This window comes from Nothobranchius furzeri, chromosome 7, assembly GCF_043380555.1.
Source record: "Nothobranchius furzeri strain GRZ-AD chromosome 7, NfurGRZ-RIMD1, whole genome shotgun sequence".
NCBI classification, from domain to species: Eukaryota; Metazoa; Chordata; class Actinopteri; order Cyprinodontiformes; family Nothobranchiidae; genus Nothobranchius; species Nothobranchius furzeri.
The window spans coordinates 80,357,504-80,380,817 of record NC_091747.1 but is presented as its reverse complement, the minus strand read 5'-3'; the positions used below and the strand labels follow the sequence as shown (position 1 = coordinate 80,380,817).

Sequence of the window (23,314 nt, the reverse complement as noted above, 5' to 3'; positions counted from 1 at the left end):
TCTGTTCAAAGACTGATCAGAACAGGGTTGCAGAATTTGAATTTTGCGTAGCTCCAAACATTAATTTTAGCACTGCAGTGTAATTTACATATACGAGTTGCAACTTTTTAAAGCTCTTATTTATCTTATTTATTTATTTTCTGGTACCGCATCAGGCCTTCACACACACACCCAGCGCTGTACACTCACACGCACACACATGGAGCTCCCAAAACTCTGCTCTGCATTCTGCACTCTCCTAGTGCTGCACTTTCAATCCAGAGCCGTAAGCAGCCTCTTGCTGCGCCTCACACACACAGGCTGAACTCAGCTTACACACACAGGAAGCTTGTCTACAGCTGTGCCTTTTTTCTCTCGATTCTGCAGCCTTCACTTCCCAAATCTTTCTCCAGTTACCTCTACTGTTAACATCTACCCCTTTTTTCTTCATCGCCTCTTCCGCTGACTTTCTCAATAAAACCTTATTTCTCGTGGCTTCAACTGGGCTGCTTGTCATATTTAAACATTGCTCATTTTATGCAAAAACAGCCAAAAGCACGCAGAAATAGCCAAAAGCACTGCTCTCTTCACACAGAAGCAGTCAAAACATTTATCATCTTATGCAAAAACAGTTACCTCAGAACATTTTTCTCATCTCATGCAAAAGGTCCTTGACCTTAAAAATCCAGGGAGCTCTCTTTAGCCTCCCCTTCCCTTAACACAAAACCAGGTCCTTGACCTTAAAATCCAGGGAGCTCTCTTTAGCCTCCCCTTCCCTTAACATAAAACCAGGTCCTTGACCTGTGGACTTTTAGGGTTCCCACACCTATGGATCCAGCCAAGCATTATATAACCTCGTTATATATTCTATCCGCTCGTCAGCAAATAGTGTGGTCAGCCACGACCTGGAAAATGGAATTTAGGACCTTGTCCTGGGCCTCCAACCCTTCTTTAAATGGAATTTAGAGCTTATTAATGCTCTGGGCCTCCAACCCTTCTTTAAATGGAATTTAGAGCTTATTAATGCTCTGGGCCTCCAACCCCTATGGAATTTAGAGCTTATTAATGCTCTGGGCCTCCAACCCCTATGGAATTTAGAGCTTATTAATGCTCTGGGCCTCCAACCCCTTTTTCTGTACTATTTCCTTTTCTCATTTACTCATTAAATCATTAGAAAATCCTCATTTCATTTCACCATTAAACCATTACAAAAAAATCTCTTATTCTTTCTGCACTTGTCTCCACTTTCTTCTCCAACTATTATTTTAGGACCACAGCTACTATGATTCTGGACACAAAGGCTTTGGATAAATCCAATGAGCAGATTTTAGATAATAGGCTCTGCTCACCTTGTTTTCCACCGCGGTGTTCTGTGCCAAGATCGTTCGCTGGGTCAGTAGGTCGAATCATCCTCCAAAAACTCCTTTTTCTTCAAAAAGAAAAAATCCTGTTCGTGACGCCAAATTTGTTGGTCTTTCTTCTGCTAGACCAAGCACGGGTACGGAGAAGATGGAGTTAAACACCTTTTAAGTTGACAGAACGTGGAGACAAATGATCAGAAGTCCATTCACTGTTTCACCGCTCATGAGGGGGAGAGCCTCTGCAGCAAGTCCCGCGACCTGCTCTTGCCAGATGCTTCGGACAGACTCTCGCCGTTCTACTGAAAACGGCTGATTTTTATTGAAGATTACAGGAATGTAACATACGCAGTTTGCCATGTACATACGTCAATGATCATGACAGGTGAAAATAACAGCCTTGTTAGCGGACAGTTTAATACATCACTAGAACACATCCTTGAGATTACCAGGAACATCCTGATATATTCATGACAGGAGAAGATACATTCACTGGTACCGAGAGGCACTGAGTGGAGATGGAATGTGCACACTCCCTTCTCTTGTGCAGGAGAAGATACACAGCTATTAATCTTTGTGTGAAGGCCTTGAGTATCTGAGCGAGTTTCCATAGCATAGATAATAAAATGAGCTTATAAGGTAAATATATATATATATTGCCTTGTTAGGCAGGATCTAACATGTCACAAGAACTTGTAATTCTTAAGATAAGCAGAAACATCCTTGGTAACCTGGTACAAGAAGAGACTGCAATGTCTCACTCCCTTTTGGAGTTCCTGCAGCTGTTTTAAGAGCTTGTGCAGGAGAGAAACACAGAGAGACCTTTATATTATAACATGATCCCATAATGAAAAGAGTAGCATGTAAGAATGAATAATAAAAGAGCTTATATGAGAGTTACATATATTTTCAGAGAGATGCTAGATCTAACCTTATTGACTTTGTCCACAAAGAAAGACAGAAAGTTCTCACAGTCTGCAACAGAGTGGATGGAGGCTGTAGGAGAGGCAGGAGAGACGATGCTGCTGATGGTGTTAAACAGCACCTTGGGGTTCCCTTTGCTCTGGGACACCAGGTTGGAGAAATAGGAAACCCTAGCGTCTCTGACTGCAGAGTTAAAGGATGTCAGAAGATCCTTTAGGTGCAGCAGATGGACGTGGAGATGGGTTTTCTTCCACAAACACTCAATTTTTCTGCATTGGCGCTTCAGGCTGCGAAGGCTGTCATTAAACCAGGGAGTAGGGTTCACTGCAGGAACTGATCTGGTTCTGACAGGACAGATGTTGTCCAGAATGGAGAGGCAGTGCTCGTTAAACTGAGAAGTTAACGAATCTGGGTCATTATCAGAAGAACAGGGTGGATCAAAAACAGCAGAAAAATTGCTAGCTGTGCTCTCATTAAGAAAACGAGAACTAACTATACGGCGAGCAGGAGGTGGGGACGCAGAAACTGACAAGTTAAAGAAAATGCAATGGTGATCTGAAATATAAACGTCCTCGGGACAAACACTGTCAGCATTTAGACCCAGAGTAAAAACAAGGTCCAGAGTGTGTCCCCTGGTGTGTGTGGGGCCAGAAACATGCTGGGTAAAGCTGAAGGAGTCCATAAGGCTGGAGAAATTCATGGCAAAGAGATCGGAGGGATCATCAACGTGGATGTTAAAATCACCAACAATCACCAGTCTGGACAGCTTCACAGTGGAGGATAGAAAGTCACTAAACTCCTGAAGGAAAGAACTGTTTGGACCAGGTGGACGATAGACCACAGCACAGTAGAACAGGTTTTTACGCCCGACTTCAATCAGCTGCAGTTCAAAGGAAGCAAAGTGACCAGAGGTTGTAGAGCTACATGGGTGATGGTCTCTGAAAACAACAGCTAGGCCTCCACCACGACCAGAACCCCGGGGCTGGCTAAGAAAAGAATAACCACTCGGGCAGAGTTCAATCAGACCAGAATAATCAGATGTTTGCTGCCAAACTTCAGTCAGAAACAGAAAATCCAGGTTTTTAGACAGAATTAGATCATTGAGCAGGAAGGTCTTATTGTTAACAGAGCGGGCATTTAATAGAGCCATGCTGAGTGAGGTGGAGGAATCAGAAACTACAGAAACAGCTGGAGTTAGTGGACGTAAATTAGCAGGGTTAGATCCACGGTGTTTACAAAAACCACTTATGGAGGGAACAGGAGGAGAAACCACTGAGGAATGAGGATAAACCAACCTTAAAAAACTTGGACGGATGAACCGCGTCCCAACGCGGCCTGGTGGGAATGCGGAAGTGGCGCTCAGGTCACCAAACAAAGGACAAGAAGCTAGAAGATCGTGCCGATGTGTACCAGATAAACCACGCTTTAAGAGAAGTCTTATTCTCACCTGGATTCCTGCTTGTTTACCTCTTTTCCTCCGACGTTTTCCCGGGACCGGACAAACAGGTGCGCCGCTCAGGTAAACAAACAGGATGGTAAATCCTCGGTGCATCTTGGGCGATCGTGAACGGACGGAAGGACAAAAGAGTCTGGCGATCATAGGAGATGGTAGCAGGGACACTACTGAAGAGGATCGCAGACAGGAGCAAGGTGGAAAAGAGGAGGTTAGTGGAGAAAAGTTTGAAAAAGTGGCCAGTGACCGCGGCTAAGCCCAGCACAGGCGCCATCTTGTTGCCGACCAGAAGTAACAGACCAAATGCATGATATGAAATCTTGAAACAAAAATTTCCACCGACCACATCTTTTATAGTACACTAATGATTTTCTCAAATTTATTATTATTATTATTTTTTTTTGTCAGCTTCAAAGTGCTGTCTTCAGTTTTGCTGTTGGTGTTATATTTTTTGTGCTACAATCCCTGAAGGAGGACTGTGCCAGCGTTCATCCATTTAAACCCCTTTACAAAAAGGCACCTGTGGCCGAGAGACAGCTGAAATGTTCTCATATCTTCTAGAACATTTGTGATAGGCACACAAGACTCCACACACATGACTACCAAAGCCTTCTGACGCCCACGCTTTTTGAATTTTTCTAATAGGTGCAGCAGTTTTTGAATGGTGATGAGAAGTTTGGCAGGTCCAATTTCACTTCTGAAGGACGGATTTAAAGGCTTCTCTCATTAACAGGAGTACAGCTGCAGGCCTCCTACAGCCAGGGGAAAAGGCGGGAAAACAGTGCTGCTCTCTGATTGGTTGAGAGTGTTCAACCATTTTCTGTCCAAGCAGGATCGAGCACCCACACATGATGCATCAAATCGATCAGTTTGGTCGCAGGAATCTTGTATTCAATTTTAAATGCGTTATCTGTTACCATGGTAACACAAGTGCATAAGTATATCCCCAAACAAGTCTTATTGAAATGAATGTGAAAAGCCTAATATTGAGCCTATAACATACTGCTGTTTCTTATCTTTCTGAGCTCTATACACTTAAAACTAGCAGCGTAGCTGACATTTTAATACTAGTCAGATGGCAGGAACCGCCCCCTCCTCCTTCGCTGGTCTCTCATTGGCTGAGAGTTTTCAATCATCTTCTGCCTAAAAGGAATTATGCACCCACACATATGATACATCCTGCTTGGTCCCAGGAGTCTTGTATTAACTTAATATTGTGTTCCGCGTGACCATGGCAACGTGCTTAGCAACAACAATTAATAACATTTTAGACACAACTGTAACAAATGTTATTCAAAGTTTAAAAGAGTCATGTGACATTGTACATTGCTTTATTAAAGCAGACTCCTGTCATCTGTTACCATGGCAACACAAGGAACTACTAATCACTTTAACCAAGTCTCATAGGAATGAATATAAAAAGCTGAATATTGAGCCATTAACAGACTCCTGTTTTTGATCTTTTTGAACTGTCTGTACTTAAAACTAGAAACAAGTTCAATTTGATTGGCCATCATAAGGTGGGAAAGTGCCCCACTCCCTTCCAGCTCCCTGATTGGTTGAGAGAGGTCTGTCATCTTCTGGCTAAATGGAATTACACACCCATGCATGTGATACATCAAATCGATTGGCTTGGCCTAAGGAATCCATCCATCCACATATAAATCCATACATGCTTCCAACCATCCATCCATCCATCCATCCATCCATCCATCCATCCAATAAACCATCTAACATCCATCCAACAATCCATTTGTTATTTCATTCATCCAACCATTCATCCATCCCATATCAAATCTGAACACATGTTAATCTATCAGTTTCAGATATCAGCAAATATTTCTAAATTCACAGTTCAGCCAATTGTAAAAATGTACCCGTTAAACTATTCTCATTCAAATGCCAGCTGTTTAACGTTTCAAATTTTGAGTTTTTAATAAATGTTCAAAGATTAAAGTTTTCTGCTGTTTAGCATTTTTTTATCCATTCTTCACCTATATTCTGAGCTTTATTACACTTGTTGGTGATTTTTGCTTCTAAATCTTGAAATACATTCAGCTCATTTTGACAGTTTAGCTTTGTTTCAGCTTCAGTTCAGCTGTTCAACAGCTTCAGCAATCAGTTTCTGAATTCAGCATATGATGCTAATTTCACAGTTCAGCTAAATGTAAAAATTAAACTGTTAAACTAGTGCTACTGAAATAACAGGTGTTTAGACGTTTTAGCTGTCCAGTTTTTTAAACAATGTTCAGAGATTTCAGTTTTCTGCTGTTTAGGATTGTTTTCTTGATTCTTCACTTACTTTTTGTGCTTTATTTGCTTCTTGGTGCTTTTTGCTTTCACATATTTCACTACATTCAGCTCATTTACCAGTGTAGCTTAGTTTCAGCTTCAGTTCAGCTGTTCAACAACTTCAACAATCAGTTACCAAATTTAGCATGAGCTGCTAATTTCACAGTTCAGCTAAATGCAAAGATTAAACTGTTAAACGTGTACAACTGAAATAACAGGTGTTTAGACCTCGACAGACTGGTACATCACCTGCATCACTGCAGATGCAGCACCAATCGACCTGTCGATCTCACATCTCCAGCTTTCCCTCACTCGTGAACAAGACCCCGAGATACTTAAACTCCTCCACTTGAGGCATGACCTCGTCTCTGACCTCTTTAAAAACGCTGGTCCAAGCAGTGAAGTCGTGTGACTTAATGACTTTGTCCTTTTGCAATTCAAGCTGTTGCTTTAATAATTACTCATCATGTCTAAAACAACAAAGGACGAGACTTAACCTGAACAGTGACGAAGCAGCGCTGATACTTCCTGAACAGCCACATTCCAGCTCCTCAGATTGGTCGAGTAAGCACAAGAGGAGAGAAATGTAATAAGGCCGTCCCTTTTTTCTTTGTGTGTGTGTGTGTGTGTGTGTGTGGGGGGTGGGGTGGGGGGGGTTGTTACAGCTGCTTTCAGGTTTTTGTTAATCACACTTAAAGGAGCCACGAGGAAGAGCTCTTGAAGGGAACAAGGTTTACCCACCATGGATTTTCTTATCTTCAAACTTCTACACAGGTAGGAGATGGGAGAGTTTTATCGGTATGGTGTTGGAGTCGGGGTTGAATGTTAGCTCTGATCAGGCTGCAGCTGATCACACAAGTCTGCTTGTTTTTATCAGACTGTGTGTGTACAGGAAAAGGGTTTCACGTGTCAAATCTCATCAAAGGTGGTCAAAACAGGGCTCTTGTGTCAGCTCTGGCCTAAACAAGCTGTTAAACTTTAACCAGCAGAACCATCGCTCTAACAGGCAACAGGTGTGACAGGTGGATTTCTGACGTCATCGTTTCAGGCTGCAGGTAGAAACAACAATGCTGCTTTGATCTCCCAGTATTCCATAAAAATGTGAAGACCCTCAAATCCATGTTGGACATAGATTATTAGTCACTTTGCTTCTTTTGATTATAATACAAGGAAATCAGGTCACTGCCAAATATTCCATGAAATAATGTGAATGTACAGAATGTGTTTCAAATCCTCCTTGAAAGTCATCTGACTGGTTGGTCCTGCTGGTTTCTGAGCTGCTGTTGACGTTCTGGTTTGGACTGGAAGCAGTCCGGTAGAATGGGTTGTGACCGAAACCAGCTGCTGCTGGGTGTTGGTTTTAGTTGCACCCTTAGAAAGTACCTGATGTGTGTGATAGAGCTTTGGTCACTGATTTCAATAATGAGTGATGAATTTGACTCAAAAGTTGTGTTGAAACCATAAAAAGTCACATCCTCTGAGAGTCAGAGTTGGAATTTAAAGCTTGTCATATTTGCGTTGTGTATTCTGGGGGAACCTGCAGCTCATCTGAAGAGGCTAGTGGCATGCATCTGTCTCAGTTTTAGATTTAAAGTAACTCCAGGAAAAAGGTGGTTCAGCAGTCTAAATCTTTGCTAAGGGTGCATGGGATTTCTGCTGCAGAATGACAGAATTATATGAGGTTGGGCTGACTGAGTCAGCTTTATTCAGCTGACTCCTAAACCTGTAAGTTACTGAGGACCTGTGTGATTTCAGCACCATAAATAGATAAATCTGCTTGAGAAATCTGTTTCAGTTAATGGTGTGTTAGCTAACACTAGCATGTTTACGGCTGTTTTCTGGGTGATTTCATTCCAACTCTTCAGGGAAATGAACATTTATTTTCACTAAACTAAAAATAATTCCAATTCAGATGGATCAGAGGGGTTCTGGGTCTGTTTTTCTGCCATTAGGACAGGTGGTTGAGCAGAACCTGTCCAAGGACGGCTCGGAGACGGTTTCTTTGTCCTGCAGAAATGCCTGAAGCTGTAATCCAGAGAGGTCAAAAGGACAGTTTAGAGTAAATAAAGTAGGGCTGGAAATGCAACATGTCAGTTCCCATATGTATTCATTGTATGTTTATTTATTTTTATTTTAGAAGTTTCCAGATTTTCTTATTGAAACAAGGCAAATGAGTTGAAACCACCACAACCATTCTTCATCATATTTAACAGAAACCTTGCTCAGCAGACACAACCCAGGAAGTCATGCTGAAACTCTGACTTTAAAAGTGAAATGAAGCCTTAATAATAATTTTGTTGAAAAAACTGCTTTTCTTTTTATTTTCTCCTTGCAGATGTTCCTGAAAAACCTTCAGACTACCTTTAGACTTCAGGTAAGAGCTTTCGCCTTCTCTTTGTCACAGAACAGCACCATTATTGCATTTACACTGTTTTCATTCATGTTTCCCAATCCTTGTAAATACTCTGCTGCCATTTTTTAAACCACACAGTATTTTCATATTTCAATTGATAGGTAATTATTAATTTACCCCATATTACCTTAAAGGACGACACACACACAGAGAGAGAGAGAGTAGATTGATTATTCGTAATGTCCATGAGCGCAAATCAACGTGCGAGAAGCTGGATGCAGAAATCCCCTCCATGGAGCTAACCAGCCCCCACTCTGCTCCAGCCTCAGCTCACCAGCTCTGCATGCCCACATCCTCCACCAAAATATTAGGTAATCAAATGTGGGGTAATATTTAATCTCCATACCCCTGGAACCTGAAATAAACACACATGACAAAAAGGGAGATATATTACCCTGAGTCCCCAAAATAATGGAGAGTTAATGCAGAGGAACCCCCTCCGAGGCTGACCCCACGTCACTCCCCTGTGTCCTCAGTTTCCCAGTGGCTTTATTCAGCAAAGGATGGAGAAGGCGGGGCCTTCTCAGGTTACAGAGGTACAGAGTCCCATCACCCCCCCCCCCCCCACACACACACAAAGGAAGATTCACAAACCAAGCAAAATGAACATTTAATAAAAATGCCTAACATCAATGTTTTTGATTTTATTTTTATGGAGACACATCATGCAAAACTCACTTTTTACGTGTGCTGTCACGTGGGTTTCTGCCTCTATAAATGCTCTAAATGTGAAAACATCTGTCTATCCGTTTGTCTGTCAGTGTTTGGTTTTAGGAATTATGTATCTAAAACGAGCCATTACAAAAAGTCTCCATTTGTGATGTCACAAACGGGGACATTAGAAAAATTGTAAGCACATTTTTATTTATATGGTTCTCATCACAGACAGAATCACAAAGTGCTTCACATAGATCCAAAACCAAAGTCATCAAATCATAATGATCCTAAAACAGAAATAATGTTAAATCAGAAAAACAAAGTCAGGAAATTATAAAACAAATGAAAGAGGATTACAAATTAAAGTTAAAAATAAGAAAACGAAAGATTTTGGTAAAAGCAGCTTTAAATAAAAGGGTCTTCAGCTGTTTTTTAAAAGTGTCCAGACTGTCAATACTATGTAAAGATGAAGTAAAAGTTTAAGACCCACAGTCATCATCACACACTGGTGAAATGACCCATCTCCGTAGGGAGTGGTGAGCTGCAGCAGTAGCTATGATATCCAATACTGCAGTGTGTTTAAAAATGTCCTATTCTAAAAATGTCTACTTCAACACATCATTAATGGAATATCCTATTGTCGTTTTTCAGTCCGTGTTCTCTGTCTTCTGCACAAGCTGCTACCAAAACAAGTGAGTTTACTTTCAACGAGATCAAACGCCCTTTATGATCGTATCACTTCAGTTTAGCTTTAGTGGAGTTTTGTAGCAATACGTAATGCCGCCATCTTTTTAATAAAATAACCTAAACTATAAACTTTTAAAGTAACAAAATGCACTGAAGATATGTGATAAAGGTGATTTTGTTTTTTATTTCATTTTTCAGCAAGAACAAACTGTCCAGAGGGACTGCAGAAGAGAGAAAAGGTACCGTAAATATTTTCAGTGTTCATTATGGGAAAATGCCTCACTTGTGGGATCAGGCAGTTAGATTACATTTGCTGTCTTTTTAGTGTACGTGTCACTTTAAAAATGAAAATGTTTGTCATTCACCAGACCAAACATCTCAGTAGAACCTCTGACCAGAAACAGCTGGTTCTCGGGAGGTTCTGTGGTTCATGCCCTGGGATCAGGCTGGTCCTCCAACATCCAGATTGTCTCTCAGGTAGAATTTATCTGATTGTTTTAGCCTTCGTCTCCTGAGACCTGTGCTTTTGTTTTGTTTATAGGATTAGTACGACACCATGACAACTTTCCTAAAATATATATTTAGATTAAAAAACTAATAAAATTTAAACTTTAGTAATAAAATGGTAATAACAAAATGATGACGACAATAATGGTTGGTCTGAAATCAAAGGATAAAATATTATCTTGCAAGAATTCCCCATTGCCGTAAGTGGATGCTGGGTTTCATGATAAAAACGTGACATTTTGATATGAAAAAAGACAATTTCTTTTGGAATTATTTTAAAATGCTAAATGAGAACAACATTTTAGCTGACCTAAATAAAAAAAATACCTCAGTCATTGTTTCAGAATCGATTCTGTAAAGATTTCTGTGCACGTTGTATGCACAATAGGTGGAAATGTGTGATGAAAAAGGCTTGGGTGTGCTTCTCTTTGTCGTAACTCCGACCTACCATCCTGTGAGCAGGTGGTTAAAGAGACGACCCAGGAGAATCCCGTTGTGAAGCCCACCCCCGCCCCCTTGTTGGAGCATCGGTGTCGTGACGAGCAGCACTTCCCCTCCTGCTGAGAGCGGTGAGTTACTGACATAAACTATGCGACGGCTAAGGAAGAGTCTCATTTTATTTCATTACATTTTAAAGTGCTGGACAGTTAAAAAATGACCAAATAACAAAAGAGAGGTTAAAAACTCACAAAACAGATCAAATAGATGTACTGAGCTGTGGTACAGTGGCGTGTCAGCTAGATCACTAAATACACTAAAAAAGCAGACCAGGTAAGTGCCCACAGGTCTACCCAAACAAAAGGATCTAACGCAATTTAGGTCGTCCTAAGATACCAAGGGACCTTAGCTTTAAAGCTCCATACTGTGGTTGTGGTTCGAATCTCAAGTGGAAGTTGGTTTTTGTGCTAAAATCCCAAATGCACGTTTGCCATGTGACTTGAGCTTTGCCCTGGGAACCACCAGTAGGTGCTTGTCAGAGGAGCACATATGCTATTAACAGCTCGGTAAGGTAGGGTGGTGCAGTCCCTGCCAGATCCGTAAGTACTGACACCAGTACCTTTTGTGGAAATAGTTTCATTAGACAGTTTCTCAGTCACTGAGGTCATAAATCTTGGGTAGGAGCCTTTCTTTCTTGGTTTTTAATTCTTCTCTATGTTGTTTGATGTATTTCTTTCAAGCACCTTGAAAAGAAAGCTTTTAATGGCTGTTCTGTTTTCTCTACATGTTTTTTTTAATCTTCCAGGTAAAAAGCCAAAGAAGCCTGAGGACATCTTTACCAAAATCACTGAGGGGAGAAAAAACTTTTATCTGAAAGACGGGTGAAGGTTGGACCAAAAACAGCATTCACAGTCACTGAGGACCAAAGTGACGTTAAATCTGACGTAAAAAAAAGCAAAGTCTTCTCAAACATGCACTAGATCTGTCACCATATGCTGGAATATTCCTGCGGATCCTCCAGTTGCTGCTATTTCTACCTTTTCTAAGTCCAAGAATAGCCACCAACCCGTTCCCCGTCCTCAGACAAAATTAAACAACCCTCCGTCGGAAGAAGCCAGAGTTGAAAATTTAGTCAAACTAGCGGAAAACTTGGACAATTTCCCATTTGATTCCAAAGAGGATTCCACCAATAAGTGTTTACAGGATTTACTGGAAGTTCTTAGTAAAATTGACGATCTTGTGGAAGACATTTTTATTGTTGACCAATCAGACAAGTTACAGGACGAAGATGCTGATGGGAAGATGAGCAACAATCAGCAGAATTTCCGTGCCAGGATCCAGGCTTTTGAGAGCCAGGCTGATGCCAAGGAGGGAAATGCATCTCAAATAGGCACACCAAGCCTTCCGCCAAGGACGGCTTCTTGCAGACCGCCAGTTGCTGCTAAACCATCTGCAGCTTTTAGAAGTACAAGTTTAGACGACACCAACAAAAATGAGCCAATTGCACAAAACCCCCAAAACCCTTTCACAGGCTCCAAAGCGCAACCCCCTGTAAAGCCGGTGAGACAGTCCTTGAGAAACGAGCTAGAGGCTTTTCACAGCAAAGGGAATACATCAAACAGCCCAAATCCTTTTGCCCTGACCAGTACTGATGGCTTCGAGGAAGAGGAACCTCCACTGATGTCACCCATCCCTCCGTTGAAACCTTTCAAAGAACCTCTTAAGCCTAATCTGAATATAAACATCCACAACTCAGCCTCCATGTTCACAAATAACAACCATTTGGACAACTCATTCAGTGAGTAGCATTCTGTCTAAACCATGACACCACCGCTTCCATGTTTTAGAATGGAGGTATGTTTTGTGTCTCTTTTGTTGTTTGTTTTTTGGTTGGGGGTTTCTGTCTCTTGACTATTTTTATTCTGAGGAGTGTAACATAAAAAAAAACATTTTTGTTCAGGTAACCCCCCGGTCAAACCACAGTTTAGCATGGATGACGATGGAGTCTCCATCAACAGGCCAAGTATTGGAAAAAGACCAACCACTATCAGGGTTCCCAGCATGACTGGGTCAGGTGAGTTCTCTCTGCCAGAATTTTGCACACTGTTATGAGATAGTTATAAATCAATGCTAGTTATACAAGTAATAAATTACCACATACGTTTTATACGATATGCTAAAAACAGACCTCTCCTCAGTGGTAGGCAACTTTCAAGACAGTGGTCATCCTCTTCCAACTCAGAAGCCTGTGAGTCCTCTAACCCCATCTGCGAGCTACAAACAAATCACCAAGTCCTCAATGTCCCTTCAGGTAGGACAACAGAACAGCCACAAACCTGAAATTAGCTGCACCTACACTTTATCTGCATATTTGTAGAGAATAAAAGGTGAAATTTTAAATGTTTCCACCAGTGTTTAGTGATTTCTAATAAAGCGGTTTGATTACCCTCATGAAGGCATTGCTCATGTTGAGTCACAGCAGTTTCTATGCTACAGGGCCAACTCTTTCTCTTTGCCTTTATGAAAATCACAATGGGACTTAAATTATTTTTGCAGAACTCTTTTGGTGTCAGTCCAACACCATTGCTACCACCTCGGTAAGGATGTGGACATTCAACTAAGTTTAGGCTCAAATGTTCTAAAACAAGATTAAATGATTCTTTTAATGGTTTTGGGCTTCAGGAAACCCACTATGGAAAAGTCCCTCCCACCCCGTCCTTCTCTGGTTAAAGCAGGCCCAGGAAGACAACTCCCGTCGACCCTTCAGGCAACAGATCAATCTCAGTCAAAGCCACCTGCCCCCAAAAAAGGACTCATTTTGCCTCCAAGACCCTGTCCAGGCCACCGTCTCTACAACAAATACACAGTGAGAAATATCCTTGTGCAAACCAGAGTGACCTAAAAATATAAATCCTGCATCTTAAACATTTGTCACTTTGGTTCTCTTATCCCAGCTTCAGCTCCCTCATGGGATTGCATCCTTTGACTACGATGGGAGTGATTCAGGACATCTGACACTGCAGGTGACTAAAACACTCCCTAATACATTGCTCCTACGTGGAAGTGAATCACTCGCTACATTACTAAACACCCTAGCATACTCTCCTTCCCCTAATAGTTGAATCTAATGTTGTTTGGTTGCAAAAGAAAAACGAAGTTCTTCTGCTCCTGAACGAGATTAACCGCGATGAATTTGAGTGCCAGGTTGGCGAAACCACAGGGAGAGTTCACAAATATCGAATGAAGGTCATAACTCCTTTGGGCACACCTCCACTACAGGTAAATGATGTACTCTGATGCAGTTGGATCTTTTTCATAATAATCTTCAATGAGACTTGATACAAGAACAGTTGCTTCATCTCTGCAGGGTGCTTCAGGTGGAGACGATTGTGGACTGACGGTTCAGGCTCTGTACGACTTTGATCCAGGTAATCACTGTAGAAATGCCTTTAGACCATCATTGGGGTTGGTTGGGTTAAATGACGTTGATGTCACCGTAGATTTATATCTTTACGAAGATGGGAGGTCTCACTGCTCTTAATCTGTTTGGGTTAAGATTTGATTGATTTTCACAGAGAATCCAGGAGAGCTGAGACTCCGAGAAGGAGATTTTGTGACTGACGTGGAGCAGTTGGACAACCAGTGGTACCAAGGCACCTGTGATGGATCTACTGGTTACTTTCCTGTCAATTATGCCAAAGTCTTGGTGGGTTTCATGAAACGAGTCGTCTGTTTGGTCAGTTTATCATGTCAGGAAAATGAATAAATAAAATTAACGGCTATTTTCTTGTCCCAACTAGTCAAACTCACCAAAATCACTCCCTAAAAAGAAAACTAAGCCAAAACCAGCAACAATCAGGTGTTTTACTGATTTTACTAAATCTTTGCATTGACCTTTACAAACCTTTTTAACTGGATGTTCAAAATCTGTCTTCAAGTGGTCCGAGATGTGTGGCGATATTTAACTTCGATGGGGAGCACAGTGATGAGCTGTCCTTCTCTGAAGGGGAGATGATCCAGCTGAAGGAGTTGGTGGGGGAGGACTGGGCTCGGGGACAGATCGGCACCTCCATCGGCATCTTCCCCCTTAACTTTGTGGACATCATTGAAGATCTGCCCCCATCTCGAAATCAGCTGCAGTCCAGCAAAGTGGCACTGCCTGGTGAGAAGACGTGTGCCAGCTAATGTGCTGATCTCAATGGACCAAATAGTCCAGTGCCCTCTTGATCTCACTCAAAGCAGCCATAGGGTCCCAAATGAGACTCCAGTCACCACGTTCCCTTCTGTGGCACGTCAGGAATTTGATCTTTTGTTTCTATTTCATTAAGTCTGTTTACTAAAGTTGAGCCCGCAGGCATATCACAGGTCATGAGTTCTGGCAACTCCTCCTGATCAAAGTTTGGTTAGAAAGAAAATACATTCGGACAGTTTTCTTATTTTCTCTGCACTGGCTCTGATTGGTACTTATAAAATGTATTGTCATATAATCACAAATATTGTAAGAAGAGTAAAAAATATAATCAACTAAAATAAGTGTTCTATTGAAAATTCATTTCCACAGGTGTGGCTGCTTCTCCCTGCATGCAGTCTGAGGCTGCCAAACCTGTTCAGGTAACCAGTATTTTTAAAAGCGACAACAAATGCTGGTTGAGACAGTGTTGTGTTTGTCAAAGGTTAATTTTACTAATGCTTAATTAAATCACACATTCTCATCTCTCTAGGCTTCTAAGCCCAGCGCGGAATGGGCAACAGCCCTGTATGATTATGCTGCAATATCAGCTGATGAGCTGTCCTTCCAACAAGGTGACCGAATCCTGATCACCGATCACATCAATGAGGAGTGGAGCAGTGGCAGGCTCGGCGGCAGAGAAGGCATGTTCCCCAGGGCTTTCATCAAGGCCAGCTCAGGTATAAAGATTTATTACTCTTATTAGTCTGTTCTTAATAAGCTCAGCAGTGCCCTAATTAAACGGTATTCCATCATTTAACCTTTGAGGAAATCATAAACGCAGCATGAAGGCAGAAAAAATATTTTTGGAATTTTCTGGATCTAGAGGTGTTTTGGCAAGAACCTGGAAATATATTCATCTCAACACAGCAGAGACGATGCATGTTGTAAAGTTAAAAGCCAGATGAAATTTGCAGTTTTTAAGACTGAACTTAGTTTAATTCCAAGACGATTGAAGAGATCTTTGTTCCATCAGTGTGAAGCCGGTAACACTGCTGCCACCTACAGGCGGATTGAAATTTACACCACACAAAAGAAATAAAGTAGACGTTTGCATGAAAATTCGAAATGAAAAATCAATACATTGCTTTTAAACATCGATTCAGTATCATATCAGAATATTTTAGTGTATCAATATTTCCTTCTATTCCTACTTGGATCAGTAACTCCATTTAGTGTTTGCAGGACAAGCGCCTAATGGGGCTGCAGGTGGTGAGAGAGCTAGAGCGTTGTACAGCTACACATCAGACTGTGAGGAGGAGCTCTCGATACGGGTGAATGCATGTTTCTATTGATGAATTAATGAAAAACAGCAATTTCAATTAATTGATTTGTTTCTCACAGGTCGGGGACATAATAACCAACCTGGAGTCTGTTGATGAAGAGTGGTTCCTGGGTGATCTCAGGGGGAAACGAGCTCTGGTTCCTAAAAACTACGTGAAAGTTTTGAAATAAGGCTGCAAGTTTAGCAGCTTGGCTCAGAGGAACAGAGACTTTGGGGGGGGGGGGGGGGGGGTGGTATGGAAAAGTTTTAAGTGGGCGGGTTTGGAAAGCCTTCAACTAAAACACAGTATTTCACATAGCACAACTTTCCTCTCAACTTTTAGAACGTTTACCGGTTTTACTTGTTTTGAATATTAAAGATGTTTGGCAATATTGACTCTTGATTTAACAGAACACTTGTTGCTGTACTAGTTTGTCCGGTTTCCAGTGTTTTCTGGATAGTGGTCAAATATGCTTCTGCTTCCATACTGTATCACTATAGCTTAGTGAAGTAGACAAATGTCTTGCTTTGCAAATTAATAGAAATATTAATAATCCCCATAATAAATATTTTGCATATCACATGGTATTGAATCATGTTAACTTGGCACTGTAGTAAACACGCATTTACTGACCACTGGAAACCCTTTAATTGTAAATTGTTTATATTCACACAAAGGGTTCAGTTTTCAACTTTCCCAGTTTTAATTTGTTAAATCCATCCTTCAGCAAGAGAACACAAAAGCTATAGTTCACTGACCGTCACTACCTACAATTCATTATCTACCTTCAGTGAGTCGTTGCTATCAGTTTCTGACCAATGTGCCTGCTTCTGAGCAGTGGCGGCACCAGGGGGGGCGCTAGAGCTACCCCTGGATTAGTCATTGCACCCCCATAGCACCCCCAAGTAAATATGTATGTATTTTTTTTTTTACAATTGAATTTTAATTTTTCATGTGTATGTGATCATATTTAACATACAAAACAAAAATAATCAGTAAATTATCATATAGATAGAAAAAACTTAACCAAAACAGGAAATTGATGTTAACCTTTGACCTAATTTCCACCTGCAAACGAGAGAAAGTTAGAGCTAGTGGTAAAATGGATCGGTTTTTGTTGCCCGAATTTCCACAGGTTCAGTCAGAAATGAATGAATCTTTGGAAGTGATCTCAGACAACATGGCGTCTACTCTCTGAGTCACGTGACGTCCGGACATGGACGTAATTTTTTGGGGGGGAAACATCCCCCCCCCCCCCCACACACACACACACACAGTTTTTCCAAAGTCAAGTTTTGACCCCTGCACTTTTTACCATCCAAAAACAATATTACGCTATATTAAACTGACACTGGTTGAGCTCTAGGACCAAGCAGAAAACAACCGTTTGTGTTGAAGCCTTTTCCCATCAGAACTAAAGATCCCCCCCCTTTAAAGTGAAAATTACATCCATGCGTCCGGAGCATCAACATACATATATGGACAATGGGTTTCCATAGAATCTAATAAGTTTTTGTACTAAAATGGGAGGTGGCCACCACCGCCATTTTGACCGTGTCCCAGGTTCCGTCAAGCCCAGACAATTCCACAAAAGGGAAGAGAGGTGGAGCTGAGGGTGTGGCTGTAAGGCTGGGATCGACTGATGACACCCGGTCGAACTAGCTACAAGCTAACCTGAAGCTAACCCAAAGCTAATGCGGAGGTGGGAGCTAAGCTAACGGAGGTAGCAACCTAGCTACAACCGGAGTTAACACCAGAGCTTCTGAGTCAGAGATACGCCGGGCTGACCGCTGGGTAAAACCGGGTGGAACACAGAGGTCTCCGAGACCTCCACAAGCCGGCAGCCGCACAGCAGACAAGCGCCGCTGCGATCTGAGATGTGCAGAGATGCCGCTGGGGAGAACCGGGTGGAAAGGTCTCCATCCCAGAGCTCCACAAGCCGTCAGCCCGCGCAGCAGTCAGGAGCCGTGATCAGACAGAGATGCGCCGGGCTGCGGGGAGGGGAGAACCGGGTGGAAAACATCGGTCCCCCGAGAGCTCCACAAGCCGATAGTTGGAACCCAGCTGCACCAACATGTTATATTTCAACCCATTTTCTAAAGTGCAGCATTATGTTAAATGCACTGGGTTTTACCCTATTACATTTAAATTTCATGGTTAAACAGTACATGTTAAAATCTAAGCTCAGCTCGGCAGTGACCTAAAATACATAAATATAATTTTACTTACCGAAAAAAATGAAGTGGAGACTCCTTGGACGCTCTATTAGTGCAATCCGGGCCGTTGCTAGCTATTTTGGTGCCCTAAGCACAAAGGCTTCGTGGTGCCCACCCCCCACCCACACACACACACACAAAAAACAACACAATAACACAGTATGTGCAAGCGCTTCGCCTTAAATTCTCTTTAATTCTCTTGTATGCACAAACTGCTTATTATTTTCCGAAAAGTGGGATTGATATTTAGTGTGTGTGTGTGTGTGGGGGGGGGGTGGGGTGGGGGGGGGGAATTATGCCTTGGCCCCCAAAATGTCTTGAAACAGCCCTGGGTGTGTGACTGAGTGTTGAAGGTGATCTGAATTGTATCAGATGTATAAATACTACATGTGTGTAACTTATTGTTTTATACAGGTAAAAATGTGTAGTGGAGATAAATCTACCTACATTTTACTTTTCAACACTTTGTTTTGTTTTCTTGTTTTTATTTAACTATTTCCTGTCCTGTCTGTCTCTCATCTTCCTGCATCTCCTCTAAACTCTCCAGAAAAACTGCTGCCTGGATTCTTACTTTTTCACCTCATCAGTTACTTTTGAGCAGATCAAAGGGATCTCCTGACCGCAAAGCGGAGAGCGCGTTTCGATGCTGCATCAGTGAGGTGAAATCACCGCAGCACAGGTGAAGAGCTCCGCAGTAGCAGAGCGCTTCAGGCACAAATAGGACAGAAAATAGAGAACATGTGCGGACATGAACGATCGTGTGTTAATTATAGTTTTTTGGTTGCGCCACTTTGAGAATGGACCGTGCGCTGGAAGCAGCAGCCTGGAGCGCTGCGCAACAACGATCATCGCTCTGTCGCTCTCTGCTCAAAAGAGTCCATAAATGATGTAATATGGGTAGAAAAATTTTTCCGGCTCCCCTGGATGTGTAGGATATACAGCTCCCCCATAATTCGATCCCTGCTCCTGGATGAAAAGCCAGACATTTTCATCAATACAAGAACCCCCCCAGTCCGGACGCCCCGGACAGAGAGTGAAAAGTGGACACGGTCCATCTCCTTTCCTTTTTGTATTGTTTTCTCTCAGTAAACATGCTGTTAACTTGCTTTGCACATCTTCTAATTGAAATCTGTCTTTATCACATATATATATATTATTTTTTCATAAGCTTGCGTTTGGTGCCCCTCCCCTGGCGTGGTGCCCTATGCGCTGTGCGTGGTGTGCGTGTGCGGAGCGCCGGCGCTGAGTGCAATTAATGCCACAGCAAGTCATTTTGTCCAACAATTGCACAAAAAATATCCAAACAAGAATACACACACACAGACTCAAAATCCCGGAACAGTTTCCAAGCCAGACCGAGGCTCTACTGAGGCCTTTTTCACGGAGCTAGCTCTGTGGTCACGTGGGTCTGATGCTCATTAATTATACAGAATTTTAGGCTTTTAATACACTTAAACAGAAGAGTGGGAAAAATATTCACCCCCCTCAGAGTTGTCATGAGTGTAAACTAGATCATTTAAACAAAAAACATGTTTTGGAACCAGGCTGTAAACATGTTTATTTCTGCTGTGAAATTGTTTTTTTTAACATGGGACTCAATGAGGATTTGCTCGCTTCTGACACCAGCCCCTAGTGGATGAGGGTGGAACTGCAATTGTTGGTACTTCCGGGTTGAGACCAATTTCTGAGCCGCTTTGTGGGGGCTTGGTCCGGAGCTCTATAGATGGTTTTCTGTGTGGCTGTATGTGTTTATGATTTCATGGAAAAGTCAGCGATTGTTCATGTTTATGATATGTATTAATGATTTCAGGTGTTGTTGAGGTTTTGTGCACGCATGTGTATCTGCTAGTGTTGAAGGTGTTTTAGAGAATAGGCACACATGACCACTTCCTTCATAGCACCTGCAGAAAAACATTTCTGGAGCCGCCACTGCTTCTGAGTACTTAAATTATTTGAAGTCTGCTTTAAATGCTTTTACATTTTGTATACGAGAACAGTCTTTTGTGTTTTTAGCTAATCTGTTCATTGGTGTGAAGCTAAGTGTCTGTTGCTGCTGCTGTTCCGACTATCCGTGCTTAATAATCAGTATGTGCTACTTCGGGGAAATGTGGAGACCAATTACTACGCCACAGGCTGTTTACCCGAAGACACGCTACTTCTGGGAGTTGTTATATTACTGCTTGTTGTGTTTATCTGTAGCAGTAGCTCAACAGGTTGTCCAGTAATCAGAAGGTTGCAGGTTCGATCCCGGCTCCGGACAGAGAATTCTGCTGTTGTGTCCTTGGGCAAGACACTTAACCCACCTTGCCTGCTGGTGGTGGTTGGAGGGACCGGTGACGCCTGCGCTCGGCAGCCTCGCCTCCGTCAGCGAGCCCCAGGGCAGCTGTGGCTACATCGTAGCTCATCCCCACCAGTGTGTGAATGGATGAATGATACACTGTAATGTAAAGCGCTTTGGAGTCCTTACTCTGAGGGGTGCTATACAATTGCCAAGTATCATAAAATACTGTAAACAAGAAATTTCTCCCATTGTTTAGTCGTTCACAGAATAACAGATAAATCAAGACATTGTATATTTTTGCTAATTATACTAGTTATGTACTTTTGAGAAACATCACCCATTTAAAATAAACCCCGTTTAAAGTGTATTACTATACTGTAAACAAGAGCGAAACTCGTAACACACTGCTGTAGGAAAATTAGACGAGGAAGCACGGATATTCAGAACACTGCCTCTTGACCAGATTGTCGTAAATGAGAATGAGTTCTCTATCCACTCATCTGGTTCAATGAAAATGTCTTCTACAGTTGAAACTACAGGAAAATACTTCAGGTCCAATGACTGGCCTATAAATGTAAACCCAACTACAGGCTTCACACTGCTTAAAGCTCATTTACAAATGTGAAACGCAGTAAACTGATCAGCAAAAGAACTCAGCTGTCCATGTGACAGTGGTTTACATTTTTAGCATCTCAAAATATATAGATATAAATAAAATGTATATATAAATTATATAACAAACTCTAGGCCTGTTTTACTAGGATATTAGAAACTCAGTTTATCAAAAAGTGAATGGGGCCATCAACGTCCAATTAAATGGCTTGGATTTATAATATTGCACATTATGTGATCTAAAGAGCTCTCTACATTTTGTAATATCTTTAAACACACAGACAAAGTGTGATTTGTTGGTCATTTACATTTTTTATTAAATCTGTTTGGATGTTTTTAGACAGTCTCCTGGATGGGGGGCTCGTAGCCATCAGCTCTCTCCACCTTGGCTCCAGTATCATCACCAGATGCCTTTGCAGCTGTACCAGCACCACCCTCACCATGGAGCTCCATCAGTTTGCCCACTGCAATACAGGGAGGGGGGTAAACAAGGAGCCAAAATTAATAAACATCTGAAACCTGCTTTGTTTAGATTAAAACAGTGATGTCACACAAACATCAAGCTTGTTACCCGATATTAAACCAGGAACATCAGGTGATCTCTAATAATCAGGACATCATATAGGTCCCAAGCCATCATGAGTTCCCAACCTCTTCTCCCTCCTTCATGCAGACTGATCAACCTTCTACTCACATTCAAACTTGGGCTTCTTAAGCATCTTGACCTTGCGGACGTAGACGTCATGCAGAGGGTAGATAGACTGGCAGGCCTTCTCGATGTCCTTGCCAACACTGTCAGGGATCCTGGAACGCAACACGACAAACTTTTATTTATGGAGAAAGAAGATTAACACATGGAAGTAAAATCAACTTTTCACCACTGAAACAAATCTTGAAGCGCAGAAGTGAACTCACAGCTTGTTGACCACTTCCTTCAGGTCATTGGTCTGAACCTCACGGGTCATGATCTCCATCATCTTCTTGCGGATCTGGCGGACCTGCTGGTGCTGGGCATAGGAGGTCTTTCTGATCTGGTTGGTGCGCTTTTTTGTGAAACCCACACAGAAAAGACGAAGAAGGTATCCATCGGTTGTCTTAACGTCCACGTGGGCTTCAATCATGGTCTGAGAGGAAAAGATCTTAATTAGCCCATACCTTCTGAAATTCTCCCACTATCAGACAGAAACAGACAAACGTGGGGCTCCATTTCCTACTGAATGAGTAAACCTGCTCAAGTTCTTCTAGATAAATCTTATAAGCCAGTGTGAACATAAACTACCACTTGATTACGGTCAGTGAAGTCACCCACAAATTCCACAACACTCGCCCACCCAAAAATAAATACGACCTAAAAAATGTGTTAACCCTCACACAGCCCTCTGCCTCATCCAAAACCAGACACACCAAGTCTTATTACGATTAACACCACTAACAAACTTTCTGGCTTCCTGTGTTTTGGGAGTAACTCATACAGAAACTTAATTTACTGAATCACAAATAAATCAGCACTTTTTCACTTTTGCTTTAACCCTTACCTCACATTAGAGCATTTTTTTGTGCTGACACGTGTATTTTTGTGAATAACTTTGGCTATGTTAATGCAATTTATCTAATTTTTATGGAGGATGTGTATTTTGGAAGGAATTACAAAAAAAAGTTTGAAAAAATATTCAACCTACTTTATTAAAACGTGGAAATCATTTTGTACAGTTAAGCACATTGAAGCATTTTTTTGTGCCATTGACTTTCATGTAAATCATATATTTTTAATTAGCATAAATATTGGCATAATTTTAAAAAATTATGATTGTGCCCGTGTTTACAGTCTCATCACAAATGTAAGAAGCAGTTTTTACTGTTTTTCACTACATGGCATACTTTCTCCATATATAGCAGGGCAATGGCTGACCCAGCATTTAAACTGAATGATTTAGCTGTATTTCTTTACCTCTGACTGCCCATTATAATACATATTTTGCAAAAAAATGGTTTGTGTGTTATTTA

At 41.7% G+C, this 23,314-nt stretch overlaps 2 protein-coding genes across 2 annotated transcripts in view; one reads left to right on the top strand and one right to left on the bottom strand.

The window, feature by feature from the left end:
• The first annotated feature begins 6,362 nt into the window (after positions 1-6,362).
• On the top strand, positions 6,363-16,596 carry sh3d19 (SH3 domain containing 19). Its single transcript, XM_070553458.1, has 27 exons — positions 6,363-6,404; positions 6,705-6,780; positions 7,959-8,002; positions 8,342-8,380; positions 8,631-8,730; positions 8,896-8,955; positions 9,728-9,768; positions 9,962-10,002; positions 10,132-10,240; positions 10,733-10,832; positions 11,158-11,232; positions 11,514-11,589; positions 11,659-12,506; positions 12,669-12,782; positions 12,907-13,019; positions 13,265-13,305; positions 13,391-13,574; positions 13,663-13,731; positions 13,856-13,987; positions 14,076-14,136; positions 14,284-14,414; positions 14,509-14,567; positions 14,647-14,870; positions 15,270-15,319; positions 15,430-15,616; positions 16,113-16,210; positions 16,281-16,596. The coding sequence occupies exons 1-27, from the start codon at positions 6,363-6,365 to the stop codon at positions 16,389-16,391; spliced, it is 3,225 nt and encodes a 1,074-aa protein (XP_070409559.1). The 3' UTR covers positions 16,392-16,596.
• A 5,006-nt stretch (positions 16,597-21,602) lies between these two features.
• rps3a (ribosomal protein S3A) overlaps positions 21,603-23,314 on the bottom strand; it is a 7,600-nt gene continuing 5,888 nt past the window's right edge. Inside the window, exons 4-6 of the mRNA XM_015954124.2 lie at positions 22,226-22,434; positions 22,005-22,114; positions 21,603-21,774 (exon numbers count right to left, since the gene is read on the bottom strand). Coding sequence (XP_015809610.1) covers positions 21,647-21,774; positions 22,005-22,114; positions 22,226-22,434 — 447 coding nt within the window. The 3' untranslated portion in view covers positions 21,603-21,646. The remainder of the gene's footprint in view (positions 21,775-22,004; positions 22,115-22,225; positions 22,435-23,314) is intronic.